At 34.8% G+C, this 23,877-nt stretch overlaps 1 protein-coding gene across 10 annotated transcripts in view; it reads right to left on the reverse strand.

The window, feature by feature from the left end:
* Positions 1–23,877, reverse strand: part of JAKMIP1 (janus kinase and microtubule interacting protein 1) — a 142,318-nt gene that overhangs the window by 34,975 nt on the left and 83,466 nt on the right. For 9 of the 10 annotated variants that reach the window (XM_053976219.1, XM_053976223.1, XM_053976224.1 and 6 more), the window contains 9 exons: positions 23,412–23,531; positions 21,449–21,595; positions 20,693–20,833; positions 17,517–17,576; positions 10,001–10,129; positions 8,657–8,785; positions 6,629–6,712; positions 2,975–3,037; positions 1,710–1,808 (listed from right to left, as the gene is read on the reverse strand). In XM_053976219.1, coding sequence (XP_053832194.1) covers positions 1,710–1,808; positions 2,975–3,037; positions 6,629–6,712; positions 8,657–8,785; positions 10,001–10,129; positions 17,517–17,576; positions 20,693–20,833; positions 21,449–21,595; positions 23,412–23,531 — 972 coding nt within the window. Of the gene's footprint in view, positions 1–1,470; positions 1,809–2,974; positions 3,038–6,628; positions 6,713–8,656; positions 8,786–10,000; positions 10,130–17,516; positions 17,577–20,692; positions 20,834–21,448; positions 21,596–23,411; positions 23,532–23,877 lie in introns of those variants that run through there. The other variant, XM_053976227.1, reaches the window with a different exon arrangement.

Here is a 23,877-nt window from a genome sequence, read left to right on the forward strand (position 1 = left end):
GATAAATAAATGATTGTTTTATGGTTTGCCTAATTTTCTTCTGAAATAACTGTGCTAGAAAATACTGTCCTGATTACCAGAAGAACTGACGGCTTTCCTAAAGCATTGCATTATCAGTCACATTGGTGTCTACATGCTTGTCTACTAAGGAAAAAAATCTTTTCTTGCAATCACACAAGAATACTTCCATTGTTATTCTGTGAAAGAATTTTTCCAAGCTTTGGCACATGACAAAACCTTACATGACATACTGAGCTATTTTTGATGTGATTCTTCCACGTGAAAAACACATTCATGAAGGATGTTTTGAAGAATATTTGTTCATTCCTTAAGAAATCTTTTTTGGACAGTTTTACTTCTAAGAACACCCACACTTTAGGAAGCAATTTCTAGTGCAATAGCCAATTCAAATCCTAAACTGTTCTCTGTTTTTCTTTACAGTCCTTTCATAAAATATAAATATACGTATTAGAAAGCATATCTATTTTTCTGAACATCTACTGGAATTCTAATAACCTAAATTCATAATTTTGAATATAATGGGCTACGACATCAAAACATATGGTTGATAAAGGATGAAAGAAAGATTAAGAAATGTCAGAGAAAAAGAACGTCCACATAACAGGAAGACATGACATTTTCATCTTTATCAGAGAAGTTACACATGCCAAGATTTTTGGTGAAACGTGCTGGGTGATAAAAATGGAGGAGTGACAATGACAGGTTTCTCAGAGAGTTTATTCTAAGCAGTGTTAAGAATGCTGGTGATCTTTGAAACTGAACAATGTGTCATCAGGCAATACAACCATGTGACAACTGTGCATCACACACAGATACTTTAGTGTTACTAAATTCAACATGAGCCCAGTTTGTGAGGGGATGGGAACCATTGCTTTCAGTTGTAATCACAGGCTACATGTTCAGTGCTAATAACAAATAATTTTCCTTATTTCATTTACATAAAGTATGGAATTTTTTTAATATAGCAACATATTAGCAACATATTAGTTTTATAGCAACATATTAGTTTAACATACAGAAGTTTCTGCTTTACCACTTTTCTTCGGCATTGCCAGAGGTTTGAGGTTTTTTTCATTGACTGAAGCCAATTATTTCCAGTCCATGACCACTTTAAACCATGCAAAAATGGATTTAAGGTAAGAGGAATTCTTAGGAATCTGCTATCAAAATGTCTTCTTTTTAAGGTAAATTTACTTCATATGAATGTTGTCAGTATTAAATCCATGTAATTTAAAGCAATTTTACATTGATGTGATGGACATGTCAGATCTTTAGTCAGATCACTGCATGCAAGATGTGAGAAGGTGTGTTAATTTAATCAATGCCAGCCAAGGCTGTAGAATACATACCAAGTGATTTTACATGCAGGAAAGGAGCAGTTATGGAAATGAAACAAATAAAAAAGGCAAAATATTGCAAAACAAAATATTTTATTAGATGAAAACCAAACGATATGCAATTTATATTAGCTATATTACATCTTTATAAACATTAGTGAGCATTCTGTCCAAAATATATTAAGGCAGTGGCATCAATTTCATTATCCCAAGATACATTTAAAAAATAGATACCTAAGTGACTTCCCTTACACATGCATCAGACATCAGTAATCTTTACAGGAATTTCAGCTTGGGTTCAAACATAATTTCTGCTCCATTTGAGAGTTTGCAACAGAGAGAATCTCTTACTTCAAGCTCTAGCACTCTGAATTCTAACAGCTCATTCTGGTCTTTTGCATCTTGCATCTCATTCTTCAGTTGATGCTCTTCTTGTTCCATTCTGTAAATCTGTGAGACAAACACAACATGGTAGCACCCTGGAAGCACTAGAAAAGATACTGCTTACAGCAGTAAGCAGGGGTTTAGACAAAACTTTTAATTATTTCCGTTTTTCATTACACATCAGGCTGTGTCATAGAGATAAAAAGGAATATCACATCAGAAAGTATTTCTGAGAACTGTCAGCAGAAAATGGTCATTGTTCTCTTAGAGTAATAATCTGGAAGTAGCATAAAAGTGATATGAATATTGTATCTAAATAAGTTAACCAGTAGAAGTTTTCTTTTAAAACCCAGCAAATGAAACTGAATTACATTAACATTTGGGTAGACTGTTCACATTGTCTCTGCTTAATTAGACATCTAATTTTTTACAGTATATGAAAGACAATAATGGTGTGGTTTTAATGATTACTTTTTAATTTGCCAGAATTTTGCCTTGGGGTATTAACAATGACAAAATAGAAATTCAATACTGGCTATTAATTATGCCAACTAATAGTTTTGATCTACTGTCTAGTTTAACTGGGTGATCCTTTTCTTTGTACAAAACTAAATAGAAATGTAACATCTGGCATAATGTACTTTTAACATTTACAGTGTTCATGTAAGTGTCCAAGTAAATTAAACCTGGCTGTGGCTACTTCTAATCATGATATTTTATTTGGTTATCTCATTTGTATTATATTAATATTAAGCTACTAATTAACAAAATCAGTTCTTTGTCTTCCTGAGCTGACTAGCCAACTTTCCCACCACTGTCAACAAAGAGCAATGCAGACGCTCAGCTCTGAGTATCTCAGACAGTTAATATAACGAACCTTAAATCAATCAGTATTACTTAATGTGTGGAAAAGCTATAAAAATGTTGATGGGAACAGGCAATTTTGTTAGTGGTCAGGACAGTAATAATCTTTGTGGAAGTGTATATTTTGTTGGACACTAGAAACCTCAGTCAGCTGGGCTGTACTGGTGGTTGTCCATGTAATTCCACAATAAAAAGCAGCTTTGATTCCTGAAGACTATAAAAGCATGTTGGTAGTTTAATCAGAGACTTTTATTTAAATTTATGTTTCTGGTGAGAAATAAAGCAATTTCATGCTGATTTTATAGTACTTAGTGCATTCAATTTCTTTTACGATAAAGGGCAGCAATGGTGAAAATATTCCCACATACCTTCTCTAGCAACTCCTGATTTGTCCTAATTAACAGCTGCTTTTCTTCTACCCATTTTGAATCCTGTGAGGAAAGTACATATGTTTTGTTAAAGAAGACAAATGAATGGCTACAATAATTAGATTTTAGACATAATTTTGTATTAAAGTATACAATGACAATGGTCACACACTGAAAAATAAAGCCATCATAAATGTTTCAAGGGTGTACAGCATTTTATACTATAGTGAAAATAAAAATTCTTTCCTGTAGCAGTCTTTTGTTTCCTATATGTTTCAGCTAGCATGTACTTTAAAATCTTTACATGTAGCAATTGTGGGTTACCACAGTTATATGCTTTATGTAATTTTTAAAACATTTATTTACTCAGCTGAACTCAAAACTATTGCTTTCCATTGCAAAGGTTTGGAAACTTGCTTGCAAAATCATCCCATTTTAAGTAGTGCAATACAAATCCAAAGGGAGAAAGGGATGAAAATGCTTTTATTACCCCAAATGACCAAAAAGAAGCATCAGCAATATAAAGTTAATCACCCTCTGCTAAAAATCTGAGAATCTGGCTAATACACAGTGTTTGTGACAAGAAATTCAAGGCTGTGGAGGAAGGGAAGTGATGCAAGACATTTGGAAACTGTATTTCCAATTAATCACTTGTTCCAAAACACATCTTTCTTTTTAGGTTTTCCCATGGCTTCAAAAGGCCTCATCAAATATCCCTTTAAAGATCCAAGCTACAAAAACTCATGGCCAGCCATAGCTGGACATTCAGATTTGATGGATTATAACAGCCAAACTTGCTCTTGTTTTTCCTACAGAGAAATCTATTTACATAACCTTGCTCATGCTGCTCTAAAAAGTTTATTAAAAAAATATCCAAAACTTAATATGCCATACTAACTCTAGATCAAATTATCTTCTAGGTTCAAGGGATGATTTATTTTAAATGTAAATGTCTTTACTAAAGTATTACGGACAAAAAATTCTTTTTCAGGAAGATATTGTGTAAGGAATCAATGAAGTCTGGATATCCCAGCCCATCAAATATCCTCAAAATTTCAATCTAAAATACTATGATATTATATTGAGTCCAGTTAGCATTTTTTAAAACATTTTAGTTTGCTACTTAATATCTACTACAATTTCATTTGTACTGTTCTCTCTCCCTTTTTCCACTCATACACAAAAATGCTTTTCATCTAATAAACAGGCTCTTCATGGTTGTGATGTTATAAGAATAACATACTAAAATGAGTACTGAAAGGCATTACACTTCTCAAGAATTTTTGAGGCAAGTGAAAGAAATGTTGAAAAAAAAAACTGGTATCTAGTTTAGTATTTAACTAGCATTTTTCTAAGGTCAAGGAATGAAGAATTGCATGCACAGACTTGGGTGGATATCCCCAAGCATGGATGTGGTAAATGTACCCACATGGTAAGGTTCCCCAGCTATATGAGACTGCAGCTTCAACTACTCCAGTTCACACAAGTAGGAAAAACAGAGCAATCTGCTCCATTGGTAATAAATTTCTGCATCTTTCTTGATGGAGTCCAACTACACTTTCTGAGAAAACCTGAACTCCAGCAGAATTGCATTTACACAGCAGATCACTGAGACAGTTGAGCATTCATCCATTTGGCACATTGCATACTCCAATACTTTTAGATTTATTATTTGCCATTATTAGTATGTTTTAAGAATTTCTTCACTTATGCATGCACCTCAATATACCATACAGAAATGGATTATTAATTTTCTGTTACTTCTGGGGGAATACTGACAGGTCCAGCCAGAAGAGAGATTAACAAAAGCCATTGACAGTTGCTTTGAAATGACACATAAGTTGTTATAAACAAAGCTTCACATAATTTTTTAACAATAAGCTTCTAATCTCATGCTCTGAAATTGACTTCAGGAAATTTTCAGGAATAATATACTTTTGATTCATTATTTCCTTTACAAACACACTTCAGGGGCTGGCTCCCAGAATGAACATTCCACAATTATTACTAAATCATCATCACTACCATGACATCTAAATGGCAAAGTAGTAATAAAATATTTTTTTAAAAAATCACATAGTGCACAAAGAATTCAGTTTATCATACAACAATTTATTTTGTTGACTGTAAATACTAACAGCTCAGGAGAACCAAGCAGGTGCTAGAGATCCCAGGACGACATTGTGATCCCCTCAGGGGGAAAGCTAATGCTCAGTGTACAAATCAGCCCCCTAGAAACAACATCATAGTGCTCCTTGTCACATCCCTGCTCACCCTCTCAGGATTACTAAGATACAAAGTTGAAAATGTGGTCCTGAATCTCAAAGTGAAAACTAATTAAATTCTAATTTCCAGATACAGGTTTTTGACATAATGCTCTTGCAGAAAAATCACAGAAGTAATTCCTTACATGGATATCCAAATTCATTTATCTTATTTACATACACAGTACTTACATTATACACTGTACAGTCAAATATCTTGTTAATGTTTTCAACTACACAGCAATTTGATTGCCCATAACATCTTTCTTATTAACAAACCAAAATAGCAGCAGTAGATGCTTGGGACATCTTTGGTTTCATTTATTCTTCCATAAATTCAGTGGGCCATTGTTTTTAGGTTGATAATATATTTTCAATTTTAAGTAATTGAAATTCACTAAGCAAATTGCAATTTGTTTGGAAGCTAGCATAAATTATTTTTGTCCTTAATTTGAATATGGTCCCCAAACCTTTGCATTGATCTTACAGAATCTTATGGAAAATTTTAACTACAAAGTATAAACCATAAAAATAGTGTTATCATTCATTTGGCATTATATGTAAGTTGTGTCAACTGCTACAGGATCATCAGTGTTTGAAATGTGTATCTATAGCTAGCTCTATCTTATTACTATAAGCTACCTGCAAACTTAAATTCTTATTTCAAACAATAAAGCATAAAATAACATCTCCCCAATTTCTACTGTGTGTTCTAGCAGTCACACAACTGAACAACTTGCAAATGCATACTCATAACTCTTATTCAGACTTTCTGAGGGCCCTAGATAATATTAAATATGCATCAGTAGACACAGCTTTGGTGAGTATTTATATATATTACACATACTGAAGCACAAGGCCTGATTTTACTTTGTGTGGTGGTTTGGGAATCTGAAAGCAACTGGGCTCTCTGAGACTTTAAACCCAGGAGAGTAACACCATAAGTGGCTTCCATTAACCTGACAGGGTCAGTGTTCATGTCTCTAGTGTGTCTAGAAGTTGGGGCTTTTAAAAGTTTTTCTTTGGTACACACCAAAAATATTCTCCAGTAGAAATATAGAATATTTATTTTATTAGAATTTATAACAGATACTAACAAAATGGAAAAGAGGGGAAAGCCCTTCACCAAATGACAACAGGAACAGAATGTGCATGTACCCGTGGTTATTTTGATACTATCCTTTAGTGTATTATGTGTTAGAAAATGAGTGTGTAATGACATTTTCTTAGACTGCAAAATCCTTTCCTGTATTTAAGTGATGTAATGCTGCAGTAGCAATTAAGCTGCATCATTCACACCAACACACCAGTAAGCAACGAAGATGGCAAGGGCACCACTGCATGCAATGGAGAACATGATGTGGTAGAGCACATTAAGAGAGCCTTTTACCTGTCCCTTCTCGATTAGAGCTTTCTCCAGGTCCTCAATTTTTGCCTGACACCTGAGAAGATCAGCTTGCAGTTGTTCACGAGTCTAGCAGGGGGAAAGGGGGGAGGGGGGGAAGGAGAAATCAAAAGTAAATTTATTTTTGACTATTTTATGGGCTGTCCTGTTTTTCCTGTCCTGAAAAACTATTTTAATGTTTCATTAAAATGGTTACTTTTGTGTTTATGTTACACGATATTTGAAGCTGCCAGTTTAACAGGATTTTTCCTTCCTAGCCTTAAAAGATGTTAACATCCCATATTCATTGACAAAGTTCTTACCAGGGGAAGAAGAAAATAAATTTAGAAACTGAAAAAGCTCTAAGAAATTATTTATAAACTTTAGCAACTTAAGGCAACTGGGGGAAAAGGGACAAGGGTGAAAGAGAATTGCATTAAACACTGAAAAAGGCCTTTAGGTAAATGAAATACATTGACCAAAACAATTCACATATCCCATAAACAGCATATGCTGGTCAGTTTTCCTCATTTACACGATCATTACACTCACCACTACTCTACAGTGGGTATTACCCCCTAAGTCCAGTGATGCCCTAAAAGGCACTGGATCATACAAGTTACTAAACAAAAAAGGATATAAAACACATGTTTCTGGAGACCCTCAGCCACTGAAGCTCCTTGACCTACCACAAGTATTTTTTCCACAATACTTCAGTTTTTTTTTCACCCAAGCACTTTAAATATTCCTACAGGGATTTTTTTTTTCCTGCATCTTTGCATCCTTGGGTCTTTGCTTACCTTAAGCTTCATCTAAAAGTAATAGGAAATGTTCATCCCACCAAAATAAACTATGCAAAAAGCTACTTTCTGACTCACTCAAGAGATGGATTTGCAGGGATGTACCAAAAAAACCCAAAATTCCATTAAAAAGAAATAGCAACAATTTACAAGTCTACAAAAAGTACAGGCTATAAATGCCTGCAAAATAAAATTAAAAAAAAAAACATGAAGGCAAAGAAAATATATAATGGCCTCTCATAATTAGCAAATAGATGAGAAAATATATAATGGCCTCTCATAATTGGCAAATTGATGACTGCCCCTGAAATCCATTTTTAACAGTAGATGGAGTTATGCCCCCCATCCTAATTCTATCTTCAGAAGTGATCTTCTAAGTCTTTATAGCTTTCCTTGGCTAAGTGTCCTACTTAAAAAGAGAGTCAGAACTGACTAGGCTTTTGTAAGATGCTAAGAAATCTAACAAATAAAGCCATAAAGCAGTAATTTCACTATTATAAGAACTATATTTCATAGGAAAAAAAAAAAAAGAAGAAGTGTAGGGTGGTTGAGTACTTTCCCACCAGTAATTTTTAAACACATTAAAATAATTTCTCTTCTGCATTCTTAGCAACACACTGCAGTGGCACAGTACAGTGGCCACATGTAGCAAGGCAGTAACATGTAATAACCACAGCACTTAATATGTTTCTCCATTTTTGGGGTTTGGGGAAATTGTAGAGTGAAGAAAGTCAGGGTTTTTTTAATTGCCAGCTCACGTTCAGCTTGGTGTCCATCAGAAGCCCCCACTTCCTGGTGTGCAAAACTGCTTTCCAGTGAGCCAGCACCAAGAGTTGGGTCAGATTTTTGATTCAGATTTGGGAGATTTTTAATATACTTTACTTTATACTTTTTTTAATATATAGAAGTGCCTATTCCCCTGTAACAACCTACCCTGTGATTCATTTAAAATCCATCATGTCACTATCCAAATTGCAGGTTCAAATGGGTTATCACTCTCATAGAATAGAAATCTTTAATATGTTATACATGCTAAAATAAAGTATAATGACATCTTTGTTCTGATTGCACCAGATGAATCTAAATTATCACCTTACTTATGATATCGTCTAATCCTCAAAAATATTGGGCTACATTGTATTTCACTGACCTGCCAAGATACCTCCTGCTATTACAAAGTGTTTCAGCTTTTGCTATTCTTTCAGAGTTAAAAGAATTTCAGTTAAAAAATTACCCTTGCTTCTCTCTCTGCATCCAGGGTTCCACCAACTTGTTCTTGGAGCAATGCATATGCTCTTTGCAAAGCTTGATACTCTCTCGTTAGCTGGCAAAACCTGAGTTCAGCTTCTTCTTTAGGCGTGCTCTTAAAGAAAAGGGGGGAAAAAGTGGGTTAGTATAAATACATTTAATAATGGGTTTGTCTGTACAGAAGACAGACTCACAGACAAGCAACACAACTCATACTAAGTCTCAAAATTTAATAAAGGTATAAAATCCTAAAACAAGTGGAAAGGAAAGGAAGGAAGGATGATGAGTAACTGTGTCTACCACACAATTTAAGGACAGTGTAAGTTGCCATGTAAGACAGCAATGTACAGAAATGGGAAAACTGTCTGGGAAAAGAAGAGAGGAAACAGTTTTGTGCAACACTGTCTTCAGCAACTCTAGAGCCAGAGGGGTCTCAGAAGGTATTTGTTCTATTTCTCATGCAGTCCACCCTTCCTTCCTTACACTTGTTCTCTACAATGCCAGGGTAAAGCACAGAAGTTACATTTCAAAATTATTTCAAAGATATTTTCTTAAATTTGTTCTTTTAATACGAAGTATTTTCAAAGTCTTTATTTTCTTTGAGTTTTGAGCCACTAACTTTTACACTTATAAGGTCTTTCGTATACTGCTGAGGACAAGAAATATCCTTTGCTTTAATTAATTTTTGCTCCAGGAACTTGAGTTCTAAGGAAAAGAGATTACAATATTATTAGACACTAAACCTAGGAAAAAAAAGGAAGCTTCTTCTGAGGAGTATTAATTCTTGTTAGTGAACAAGAAAGAAAGATGAAAAAGAGCATCTAATTCGTGCTTTGTGCTCACTCACACCATCTTCCAAAGTAGGCCAGCAGCAGTGTGTATCACAGAGCTGAGACAAAACATGTCACTGGCTATTTGCTACCTATGATCATTTAAGCCTTCAAAGCCTGCATTGCAAAGGACTCTCTGAGTATTGTGAGCAAAGAAAGAAAATCCTGATTGTATCAAAACAGTCAAATAAATTATAAGGTTGAAAGGTAAGCTATTGTCTAGTAAGTGTTGACTACTGGCAAAGCAATATGCCTATTCATTTTCTTATGACTAATAAGAAAGACTTTGAGGAAAAAAAATATTTCTCACACCAATATCTGCCCAATCTGTCAGGCGGAATATTATCTTATTAATTTTATTGCAAAGTGTATATGTTACCAAACTTGAAAATAGCCCAGAGGAATTCTCTGCCAAATCTTTCACAGCTCATGTGGTACAATAGCTGAAAGTTTGTATTTATTCAGGAAGTAGAAAGAAGAATGAATCAATTACCACTTACATCTTCCAAATCTTCTTCTGGTGTTGCAGGTGTCCTGTCTGTTTTATCTGTGTTGTATGAAGTTACAGATGAAGTTTCTGAATCAAGAGATTCTTCATCAAATCCAAAAAATGTCTCCACAACATGCCTCTGAAAAATTAGGGTTTTTTTAGCTTGTAGCAAAACAGATGAAAAGCCCCAATGACCCAGTGAGCAGTAACCAAGGTCTTCTCTGATGATTATTTCAGTATTTAAGAAGAAAGAAAGGTTCCAGTGCAAACTCTTCTCTAATTAAATAAGTGACTTTTTCAACATCATTTGTGGAAGAATCTCCAAGAGCAGAACTAGACATAGAACAGAGATGAAGTAAATACCTAAAGAATAATGCTTTAGCAAAAGTATAAAACCTGATTACCAAAATCACGCAAGTCCTTATAAGATTCACAGTAGAGAAATCCAATATCTATTCAGAAGAAAGTAAGCCAGTACAATGCAACATATAAGATGTGCAACCAAAAGGAAAAAAAGTATTCTGGAAACCAAGGTGGAACAAATTCAATTGCTCATAATAATTGCAAAAAGAAAAAAAAAAAAGAAAAAAAAATCCTATTTTGGAAAACCCTACTTAAAAGTATAAATTAATGCTTACCATTTATTTTTTTCAATATCATATTTTTTTTTTAAGTTTGCTCCAATACTATGCTTAACCAAAAAGATGTGTCTAGGAAAAAGCAGCATTGCACTGCAGATTTAAAAAATTTTACACAACATTATCAATGAAATGCATGCTTAGAGAAAATTAGTAGCTAGTGGAAATGAGTACAATATCAGTTGTGAAAAATTTGATTTTTTTATATAAACACAGTCACATAAAGCAGCAAATTTCCATGGAAATTAAACTGTTAAAAATTTGTTTATAAATTTAAATAGAAAATAAGGTTTTTAAGTGTTATTAATCAATAGAAAGCATAACTTCTTACACAACACAAGTATCTTAATAATCCAACACAATTTCAGAGAAGCAAGAAAATTGAGAATATTTTTTTAAAGGGTGTTGCTGAAAAATGGATTCAGGTTATGAAGCAGCCTAGACAGAGAGGGTAGTGGAGAGAGGTGGCTGTAAGAAGATGAAGAAAGATCTCTACATGTTTGGCCACTGCTTGATACTGAAGCACAGATCCTGATGTCACAGTTTGCTGTTTGGGGTTTTTTTTCAAATACATATCAGAGGTTGTCTGTGAGAAGATAATAGCTTGTTCATTAAAAGAGCCATAAGGATTAAAAAAGTCATCAGTTGTTATTAATTCCAAGCACCATGAATCCTACATTTCAGCAAATAATTGTGATCAATTTAATTCAAGATACTGAAAAGTTTTAACTATAATGCCCTGTCTCATGATTATTTCCAAATATTTATCTTTCCTTGCAGTTTTCCAGACTTAGCTAACCTTAGAGATTTCTTTCCAGTATACCTATATAAGTATGGTCTTCTCTCTCTCACAAAGCCCCATAATGCTCACTATATTCTTTTGGTCCAGCACAGCTCTCATCAGCAGTCAAAATACTCTGTTTTGATTTAAGAGGTACCAAAAAATCAAGCCTGTAGGTGTGACTTTTTGCCTACCATGTGCTCCATTTACAGTCTGCAGTCCTGGCCACCACGGTCCACCAGGTCACAGCCTCATCACTCATAAGCTGAACAAGTCCATAATAGTTTCACAGTACAGCTAATTCCACTCAAACTGCCAAAGACAGCTCCAAGGTCATGTCCTGAATCACTCAACTGCTTCACTAAAGAAGACCCCTTCAAACAGTACTTAAAAATATTCATTCAGAAACCCAAAAAGCCATATCTTTTCTAAACACACTATGTTTATCCATATATGCATACAGATAAATATGATGCAGCACAAAAGGCAAAGAGCTTCCAAACAACCCTGAGAAACAACTTTAGTTTTGCAAGACCACTACTTTGTGAATCCATAAGATCACAGTTTTAGTGCCACAGTGCTGGAAAGACATTACTCTTTCCTCACTTCTTCAGGAAGCACTGTGCTCTTCCACCAGGCAGAGCTATGTCCAAGGTGCTTAAGACAAATAGTTCCCTGGAATAGTCTAATCCTTTCTCCAGCATTCACCACTTCATCTTTCTGCCCTACTTAACAAAACAAAGGGCACAATGAATAGGTTTAAGCTCTATTCTAAAAATACAAAGATTTATCCAGAAAGCTAATGTATTTACTCTCACTTAAAACCATTTCAGACTTCTCTTCTGTAAGTACAAAGGTTTACCACGAAACACAAGGGGTCATGCGTCCTTGGGAGATGGCCCATCCATCCCATGGCTTTCCTCCCCCACTGAATACTGGTTGCAGCTTACAACCATGTAACAGTAATACTACAAATAAATACTGGAAGTTGAAAATAAAGCTAAAGAAATGGTGCTACTTCAAGTTGTAAGGAAGACAAATTTACAATCTGAGTAGCCAGCTCAACTCACTTTCCTGACTCCAAACTGATCTGAAGATACAGTTTCATAAAAAAGAAGGTACATTTTATGGAGGTAAAGAAGATGGTGGCAGGTAAACAAAGCAAGTGTCAACTCTTGACTTTGCAAAGGCTGGCAGAAGTGACTTATAAAAGTCATGAGGGTCAGCAGCAGCTTAATTGGAAGTGACAATAAAACCTACCTACCTATGGGATTTTTTTGCTACATCTCTGCTGTACAGTGACTTTTAGGTAACTCAGGTCAAAAACATATCTTGCTTTAACCCTGCATGCACACACTCACCCATGCCATTTCAAGAAATGAAAATATATTAGCAAAACAACAGTGATTTTGATTTTGCAAAAAGGTTTATAGGCTGGAGAAAATACTTAAAGCAATGTCATTATTGTGAAAAATACTTTGAACATTTCACTTGTAGCAAAAGTAGGGGGAAAATATATACATATCAATAAATAAACCACTTGATTATTGGATATGAGGAAATTCTGAAAAAAAACCCTTAGTATTTCCCATCACACTAAAAATGCCCAACACTAAAATGAGAGTTAAAAGTCAAAAACTTTTAAATTCTATAAAGACTGCCTGTAATATTTGGAGTTACAAGTGAACCATTTCTTTTTAAAACTCCTTCATTTTTAGAAAAGCTGTACATTTATAATTTTGTGGAGCAGATCCATTCCATGGCAATAGAGGTAAGGTATTTAATTATTGTATATTACCTGCACATGTATGAATTGCTTCATGACATAATTACAAAATAGCCAGTTTTACTGTTGATCATCTAGTATCTGAAACAACCAACTATGAGAACTGATTCACAGCAAAACCAAAACAAATTAATTCACAAGGGAACAGCTGTAGGGAGAGAAAAAAATTAAAAAATACTCAAAAGAAAGACATGTGAGTCATAAAGTTGTAGATAAACACTGTAATAAATAATAAAGCATCAATAAATATATCAGCTCCAAGGCAGAGTCCATGCATGCCTCAAAAGCTGAACCACAATAGTTTCTGAAAAGTATACAGAAATGCACAATACTCACTGGATTTTTGTAACTATATAAACTATGTTTATTCAAGTTTCATTCAAACTTTTTTGTAAAAATGGCAACATTCTCAATTAGCAACTTAGAGATTGCTTTATATTTGTTTGCACATTTCTTATTTCTAAATTGCAACTTCTTAACTGAGAAAATAGTCATGTAAATTGCAGAAAAATTCTGATTTGAATTCCAATTTGACTGACTATTGCCATGCATTTAAAAGCAAGCATTTTTCCTGTGGATTTATAGCCATGTTTCGTATAATTTTAAAGTAAAATTACGCATTAGGTCTTTATAACTCAAGTATTAATCCTTCTACTGCATTATCGTGCTCAGCAAACATCAAAGTTTAGACTACTATAAATCAATAGTGACACATAAACTACATTATATGCAAATTTCAATATAATCTGATTTCTCTGCTGCTAAAGGAGTTTCATTTTACATTTAAATATCTCATTTGAAGGGATCTAATCAAACATGATGAAAATGATCCAAGATATATTTCCTTGTAATGCAATCAGATGTGCTCATCAGTAACTTCTTACCTTCATGCTTATACGTCATTTCTTGGCAGCCAGAAAAATACAGGCACACCAAAGCACAGAGGCAGAGAAAAAAAGAAAAATATAGAACAAGAAATATGAACTCCATGACACCGGTGTGCAGGCTTTCCAGTACTGCAAATACAGTTCATTTATTAAAATTTTTAAAAAGGCACAATCCATAGAGTCCTGCAGTTACCAAATAAGCTGGGAAAATGTATCTTATTTCAAATGCATAACTCCATCCATCATGGAATGAATGTAACTCCATTCCACATGTTAAAAATAAACAAAATATTAAAAAAATACTGCTTCTGAAGTTTCTTGATTATTTCACAACAAAAATTAAAAAAAAAAATAAATTAAAAAGCACGTTGGAAAAAATCAGGCACCTGACTATATAGAGTCACTAATCACTCCTCTGAAGACCTTGCAAGCACAGAGGTTATAAAGCCCACCCCACTTTGCTGCTCCTTTCCTCGGGGAGCCTGAACCAGTTGCTAGCATTGCTCCATGGACTCCTTGGGAATTAAAAGAGTGCTCAGTGAAAGCTACAGTAGCAACAGTAACCTACTGCACCTACAGAGCTCCAGAAATAACACTGATAGCTAATTACAAAACCAAGAAATATAGAATTTTCAGAAGCTTCCCAGCTGAACTGATGTTCAGGGCTGTAAAGGCTACTGGCAGATCATTCACACAAGATGTCTTAAAGATGGAGAAAGGCATTCCATGGATTCTGTGCCAGATAACACAAACAACTGTCAGGAAAATACTCATTAGAAAACAACCACAGAGTCATTAGAAAACAACCACAGACTCTCTGCAGTCAGACCATCTCAGGAATGAAGGAAGCTGGAGTCTAAAAGCACCCATTTAGGAAAATCTGCCACAGATGAGTGTAAATTTTCACCCTGGCACCACGTTCCTGGTTATTAGAACAAAAAATCATTCATTCTATACCTTCCACAACGAGCTTATCTGACCACTTTTATGAAACCTCATTCTCATAAGTTATTTTCTCCTTCACTTTGTCACAGGGAATGGGACACATCTAAAAGTAGATACATCTCCACCAGCCAAACTTGTTAGCTCACTGCATTAATCCTAATTTTACATTTAACAAACCTTAGAAAAGCAGAGCCAAAGACTTAGATCAGAAATTTATTTTTCCAAGGACAGGTTAACATATAATTTCACTACTATTCTATAAAGGTTCTATCATCTGTAAGAGGTAAAAATCTTGCACAGATAATAGACAAAAATACACTTATGCTGTGCATGTCTACGTATAAAACAACTCATCTTAGACTGCCTTTATAGTCTGTGGAGAAAACCAGGCAATTTTAGGCCAAAACTCATATGTCCTATTTAGATATCTACTTCCAACCACTTAATGTTAACACTTTGTCCAGAGTAAGATGTCTGTATCTCATGTCCATTACTGACATCTAATTGACATTTGCAACACTCAGTTAAATAAATTCTACAATTTTCTTCTGGATTCCTGATATAGGCTGTAAAAACAGAGATAATGAAATGGCAAAATCCCAACTCATCTGAGTAAGCCATCCATTCCACATAGATTGTTTAAATTAAAAACTGTTGGAAAACTGTGGGAAACACAGCTTCCTTTGAGGATTTTGATCCTCACAGTATCACACAGGTGGCCTGGAAGGCAATCAAATAGTACATAAAATCCCATTCACTCTCCTCTCATAACCTTCTCTTTTTTCACTTGTTTTTGTTTTACAGTCCTACTTTTCCTTTCAGGACATAGCATCACATAGAATTTCAAAGGGTCACTACAGCCATTGAAGAGCTAATGGACAGGGGATGGAATAATTTGTAGCAGAAATGTCTACTACTGATTAATTTGTTCTTTCTGATGTATCTTTTATACCATAAATAAGAAGCACACCCTTACTAACTCTGCTGCCTATATGCATACAATTCTTGCAGTACACTCTGCAGAATTCCCTATATTATAGCACTCTTAGCAAACAGAAAGCAGCATTGCCACAAAAATTTTAATGATATCACGCCCATTATCTCCAATCCTCACGCTTTTCAACTCCTGCTTTGGTTGGTAAGGAAGAGATCACAAAAGCATCAGGTTGCTCAAGACAAAATAGGAAAGGTACAGCACGTTCATCAGCTGAAGTTCTACTAACACAGAGCATTTTCAAGACATAAATGCATATTTATTGAGGTTTTCAGCCTACAAAAATTCTCATCACCAGTTAACAACACCTAAAAATTGACTTAACTTGTTTTGTTTCATTATAAATTTTACAATTTAGCAAATGATCTTACATATTTGACTTACAGTCAGATAAAGGCTAATAATTAGAGAAAACTGCAAAAAGTACAGTATAAGTTACATACATATATATATATTTACTTTTTTTTGCATTCTTTTTTTAAAGTTGCTCTCAAAACACGAATTTCCAGTTACACTATATCAAGAAAGAATGGTTGTTGCAAATATATTTGGCAGGATCTATTGTTACTTCTGATTTTTTTTTCTTTTTTCCTATGTATAAGACACATCATTATTAGAAATAGAATTTGAAGAAACTACCAGTGAAATAGAGAGTTACGAAGGATAAATTTTTCAGAATATAGGCATTAGAGTGCAGAGCAATAAAAAAGCACCACCTGGAGGTTACCAGGAATAGATTATGCAGAGCACACTGACACAAGGCACCCATTTATGACAGAATACATCTTAAACTACTATATAGATGATAATGATAGCTCCACTCTTAATTTCCATTTTTTCCCTCTTACTCCATTTCCCACTTCCCACACACATGCTCCAGGCTGCTAATGTTCAACTTCACAAAAAACATTATTCAGCAAATTACTTTTAGAACATTACAAGAAACTTTAAGGGTACTTTCTGAAGCAAAACTTCTCTGTTTTTTTAATCTGAATTTTTGTCTTGAGCCCTGTGTTCCAAAACAGAGAAATTATTAACACATAACAGTTGGAATTGTCTTATTACTTATACATCACATACAGAAACATTATTTCAGTAACATCCCCAGCATAAGTTATTCTTTAATTGTGATTTAGCTCTATGTTGGTACAAGTAGTTTAAAGGGGGTACAGTCTTTAAAACATGCTGAATATTTGTCCTTTGAAATCATACTTGTTTCAAGCCATTAAATCGTTATGCCTCAAGCCACTTGAATACTAAGGCTACAGTGGATAAAAGTGTAATTTTATTGTTTATTTAAAACAAACCCCAAAACAACATCACTTGTCTGAAGTACAAAACTCTTGAATTACCCTAAAAAATGAAGCACTCACCAGAGTAAGCAGAAGAATTATATGGATTTTTCTCATTAAGCAGAGCTTTAAATTCAGGCAGTATTTGAAAGAGGTGTTGTTCACAGCAACAGAAATGCACGAAAAACCGAAGGTCTGCTCACCTTTGGAGGCTTCAGACTTTTCCTCCTCTGTTTTTTAGACCGCAATAACCGTTCTCTTTCCTAGAAGGAAAGAGAACATTTTGGTATGGGTTTGTTTTAAAACTATACTTAGATATGTCTAACACAGAGAAATATCATTAACATTTTCTTTAAGCCTCTGGTAAAGCTAACATGATGTCTTTATCCTTTTGAATAACACCATGTTACACCACACTGTACTGCAGCTTTATGCCTTTAGCAAACAAACCTTCAGCCACGTACTTCACGCATTTGATGGGAAGTTGGCAAGAAAAAGCTTTGTTAAGTACTGAGCACAGACCTCTGACAGTTCTTTTGACTCTTTTACCAAGATGCTCACTATGGAAACAGAATTCAGAGTGTCACTCCAGTGTTCAACCATCCTGAAGAAGCAGGTCGGTAGCCAAAAATTAGTCCAGTCTTAGTAATTAAAAGTTATTATATCAGATATATTCTGATATACAAGCATGCATATGCAGATACTGTTTTACATCTGACTTATCCTTGTACGGCAAAGTCTCAAATCCAAAGGCACTCAGTCTCTGTCAACTTAGTTGCTGTCTTTTTTCTACTCCAGTTTTGGTGCAAGATCACAATAAACTATACCATAATATGAAGAGGTCATGACTGCAAGATTTATGTTCGTCTAGAATCCAAGAATACTGCCTCAAATTCCAAAGGAGAAGAGGAGGAAGAGAAAGTAAAAAAATGTGAAGGAGAAAGCAAAAATCCCCAACAACACAGGAGGCAGGTGCTCTGTCTTCTTGCTTTTTTCTGATTCTTTCCTTAGCTCTGCATCTTTGTTTGCAGCACCTCTATTTTTAAAAGACAGATTGCAGTTCCAAGTGCTTCTTTAGCAGTTATTGCTCACTGCATGGTATTATTCTATTCAGTTATTTGCTTTGCATTCAGTTCAGAAACTGGAAACATAGGAAGCTCACAGCAGAAATCACAACAAAATTACTTATCAGCACATTGTTCCAAGAAATAAGTTTTGGAAAATGCAAAATAACTGAGAGAAGTACAACAACTTACACAGCACCTTGAATACATGTGGTATGAAAAATAAGTAATGGCTGCCAAGGTAGAATGGTGCAGGTATTTCAAGCTGCAGAATAATGTAACATTTTAAGCTAAAAAAAGAGACAGTTGAATTTTATACTGTTGAAGAAGAGTGCTCTCTTCTCAGATGCCCACTTAAGGCACAATTCCTGCTTTAAGTGGGGTATTCTTCCTCCCAAGCAGGTATCCAAACAAATGCAGTGCAGAAGGAACAAACACTTCCAAAATCCCAGTCCTTCCTGTTTCTAGTCTTGTTTTTAAGAAGACTGCTTAATTTACTGCCTCAATATAAATCCAGCTACCAGAACAATAATAATGCCAATTAAAAGCCACTAGCATCTTTTGCAGTCATCTGAGTTTACCTTGACAACTTTCCTTCTAAGAACTGACCAGAACACCCTGTCGTGAGAAAAGTCACATGTTGAAAAGGGTTCAACAGCATCAAAGATACCCTACAGATGACACTGTTAATTAGTTCAGACAACCCTACTGCCTAAGACTACTGCTCTTATTTCCATGTATCATACTGGTCTCAGCTGGAGTTAAGCTGATGATTTTTATATTAATCAGATATGGGACATTTGAGTCATTCTTGGTAACTATGATACATTTGTTGTCTGTAGAGGTGTGGTTTGGGCCAGAAAAGAGAGCTCAAAAGCAACAGTGTGCAGAATTCCACTGCACTCACATCGAAGGCAAAGGCTCAGTTAGTTTGTACTGGAACCAAAGAAGTTTCCTAGTTAAAAATTTAAATAATTTCTGCAAGTGGAATAGTATCTGTAAGTAGGAAACAAAGCAAAAATGAAACAATATTTTAAAATATTTATTTATTTTACTTTCACACTAAACACAAGTTAATATTATTTGACCAAACTCAGGATACAATATATTTCCTCATATCACTAGCTGAAACAGTAAAAAGAGAGTCCTTTCATACCCACTTTGCACTGAAATATAAGTGAGGTTTTATCTGCCATATACTGCACATCTAACGTCATATCACCATCCCTACCTATGCAGTTTGATTTGGAAGCTAAAGCAGCATCACTCTGTGGACCAGACCCTACATCACAACATCTGAGTAAAATCCTACTGCTTGGAACACTGTGACACTGGAGAGTGCACACAGACATCGAACTTTGGCACTGATTTCAGAGAAAAATCCTGGGTCAAAATCTCAGAGGAACTGCCAGGAACTGAGACAATGTTCCACATACAGCAATAACAGACCTTCTTGTTTTTCCTTTTTAGAGCTTCTCTTTTTATTTTCAATGATGTATCCAATTGTTTAATTTTCTATTTGGACAGAATTTTTTTTTACCATTTGTAGCAGTCAGTAGTGCCACTTGAGATGTCTGAGTCTGCCTGAGTTCCAGATGCTGCTCCAGAATGGCAAGGGTCTCTCAGAGATTATGTGTAATTTCTGCCAGCACCAGAAGGGTTTATCACAAATTGCACTAAATAGCACTAGACACCTCTAACACAACTTGAAATACTCCTCATCAAACACAGCTTGAAGGGTTCCTGATCAAACACTGCGAATATCCATGAGCATCACCTTCAGAAGCCTTTGGAGTCAGAGGGCAGCAGCTGTGCAATTCTAATCCTAACCCATGCTGCTACCTTTGGTTTGATGAACCACACAGAGTTCTCCCCATCTTTTTTAAATACAGCTTGTATGGCCAGCTCAGCTAGAGAAGCTTAGCCAGGTGAAAGTAACAACACCATGTTTCCTTCTTTTAGGAGAACTTCTAGAACAGGGGAGTGCTTGGTTTTTCATCCAACACATTTTAGTCATGAAGATTTGGAAAGTCTCCTTTACTCAAGTTCCTCATTTGTTGACAGCCAGTTTTCTAAGTAAGGCTGATGCACTTTTTTTCACAAGCAGCTCATAATAGGTAAATATTTTTAATACAAAGATTCATACACATTCCAAAAAAATTCATTCACTACCTGAGAAAAAACAAAAACCCTTTGACACCAAAGAAGTATTTCTACATCACTACTACAGGAGGAGTTAAAACATTCCTCTCAAATCTTTAGCTTGCCTATAGATGTGTGTGCATGCACATGTGTATACCAGTCATAAACATTACCACTGTGAGATCATCAATAACATGCTGTTGTTCTTTGACTTGCAGTCTGAGGAATTCAATTTCTTGTTCCTCTCGTGTGCTGCTGAGATCATTCAAAGATGTGTGCCTCTTCAGTGCTGGTTGTGCAGATAACTTTTCTTTCTACAAAAATAAAACACATAAAGAATGTTTTAAAGTGTCTTGCTGCAACAAGAGAAAAACTCTCATGTGTGATGTAGCAACCAAGAATTCTTTGAACCCATCAGTGCATACTCCACTACAACACAAGGCCTCTTTCAAACAGAAAAAAACCCTCACATTCTATATGTCTCTGTGTTAATCTCTCACGCAAGATATTTTAGAACAGAATCAAAGAACAGCCTGAGAAAAAAAAAATTAGCAGACAAGTGAACTCAGTGATCTAGCATAGTGCATGCACTCAAATTCAGTTCTGACTTCTAATCATAAAAGCAGTATTTATTAAAGCTGATTTTCAGTCACAGCTTTTTACAGCCTGCAAAAACATTTTATCTATCTGGGCTCCTTTCCCTTAATCAGTGTGAATTGATACAACACAAAGCACATGCCACTCTGAATTTAGAATATGAGTATTAAGCTGCATTGTCTGCATTTGACAGTTGCACCATCCCACCGTGGAGACTGAACTGTTTATTAGAATACAAGCCTTACAAACTCTTCCACCTCAAAGTAACTGTGTGCAGTGTGCTCTCATAACATGATGTTGGAGATGATTACTTACCAGAGATGGTTACTTACCAGTTCTACATTTTCCCTCGATAAATTTTTTATTTTCTCTTCCATTCTCTGGATACATTGTAACATATCATCATTTTTTTTGCTCATCCTCTTATTTTTTTCTACCAAAGGCTTCAGCTGACTTTCTGTCTCCCGAGAACGTTTCAGCTGCAAATGGCAAAGGAACAAAGTTAGCTGTGCTTTAGTTTACTTTTGAAGGAAAGAAAAAATAGGTGTGTTTCCACTTGCTTTTCTTAATTCAGAAAGTTTAGCTCTTCTGCTAAGTGGCCTCCAACATATACCACTGCTGAACTAAGAACTACAGCAGTCCAAACAAGTAAGATGTAGCATTTTTGTATTGTCTGCCAAAACACTAAATCTAGTCACTGGATTTTGCTCTTGGCAAACACTTATGATGATCCATAGTGATTTCTTTATAAACTAATCTGAACATATATAAGCTTTTTATATATTATATTAATCAGATATGGGACATTTGGGTCATTCTTTGTAACTATGATATATTTGTATCATAGTTCTTGTGACCAACTAGGTCTCCAGATAAGTTGTTTTCACCAATTTAGCCATCCCTTAAGAGAAGGACACTTTTCCTCCTCTTAATGCATAATTAGAGCAATGAGAAAGTCAGCCAGAGGTCACAAATTCAATCTCAGCATTCTGCTGACATTTTCAAGCTGCTCAATTTTGCTCCTGCGGTTTTATGATGTTAGACAATTACATGAAGCAAATTACTGCTCTTCCTTGCATTTGTGTGTATTTAATCTTCCACTGTTTTTACTCCATGAGCTGTTTTGTTTGGAAAAAGAAAATCTATTTTTCTCAGTCAAAAGATTTTTAAATTTGCTAACTTTTATCTGGAAAGGAGAAAGAGATTGTATTTGTTTTGATAAATTCACTGAGTATTTGATTTTCTGTTTCACTCTTGAGAAAATTATTTTTCACAGCTCTTAATCACATGGCCTTCCTGATACTACTGATTTAATGTGTTCATAATATAAAACCTGCTCCACATCGCTTTTAAAATATATTTCTTATGCCACTGAATCTAGAATCAAGAAGAACACTTGACTGAGTCAGACATGCCCTCCATCTAGAGGGACACTGAAGGATACATTGCAATACTTCAGCATTCTTCAGGGATGTTTTGAATTATTCAGGCCCACAGAAAGGATTAACAAGGAGGGAGATTTCAATGTGTCACAAAGATATCGATGTTTCACTCATCTACAGGACTGACACATGACACCACTTCAGCCCTCCACATAATTTTAGAATCAGATATATAGGTTCCATCTTTTTAGAATGAAGATTTTTTTCTACTGCCTCTAGAATTAGGGCATTAAAGGACATGTGTAAAAATTCCTATTGTGAAACTCACCTCCCATTGCAGTCAATGGGAATTTTACAATTAACCTCAGTACACGCAATTAAGTAGTGATAAAGGCTAATAAAATTCATTGTTAAAATTCATATCATATCTTTTTTTGTGTAATTTACTATCCCTCTTCTAGGATAATTTCACCTACTTAAGAGACCTCCCTTGAGAAATGGCAGATTTTTCATCACTAGCACAAGAAAGCTTTTTTAACTCCTAGCTAGCATAAGCATGTCACAGAAACAAATTTCAAAAGGACGGATACAGCAATTTCAGTGCATGGATTATGCATGTTTTACACAACATCATTACACAGTGCTACAGGCTATATAGCAGTTAATTTGATTATTATGACCCCAAAACAAATCTGTAAATTTTTATTTTTGTGGAACAGGAAAGATTCCATCCATGTCTTCTATGGTCACAAGATTAGTTTCTGTAGAAATCTCTGTTACATTTAGATATAATTGACTGAGGCCAACCAGGACTAATTCATAAATTATTTATAACACTGACTTTCCAACATTAAATCTTTTGCCATAAAGATGCCCTCCCAGTCACCATCTGTGTTATTACTAATTAATTTACCAGTTCATTTCTTTCATCTGCTAGGAGAGTATTTCTGTCTTCCAGCTTTCTTATTACAGCATTCAGTTCAGCGATTTTTAACTGAAATCTCCGCACATCTCGTTCATCCAGATGCTGCTCCTTTACATCAAAAACATATAGATTTATAAAATTACTTAAAAAAAATATTTAACTGTCCATAGTTTAATAGCATAGCTTAGCAACTGTATTGTGTGAGTTTAAAATGGACTTGTACATCAGTATCTGGAAAAATTACTATAATTAACTGAAATACTAAAAGATAACATCCTGGGAAAATGCTTCATGAACAGCATCTTGTGAAATGCATGTAAAGTTTAACAATTAAAAAAACTATCGAGGTAAATAATATTTCATATATAGCAGGTTATTTCTCACCAGATTTCTTAATTAATTTCTGTTTTCTCAGCTAAAACAGTTCTAGTGTAAAGGACATAGATTGAAATCA

This window comes from Vidua macroura, chromosome 4 (genome assembly GCF_024509145.1).
Source record: "Vidua macroura isolate BioBank_ID:100142 chromosome 4, ASM2450914v1, whole genome shotgun sequence".
Classification (NCBI taxonomy): domain Eukaryota; kingdom Metazoa; phylum Chordata; class Aves; order Passeriformes; family Viduidae; genus Vidua; species Vidua macroura.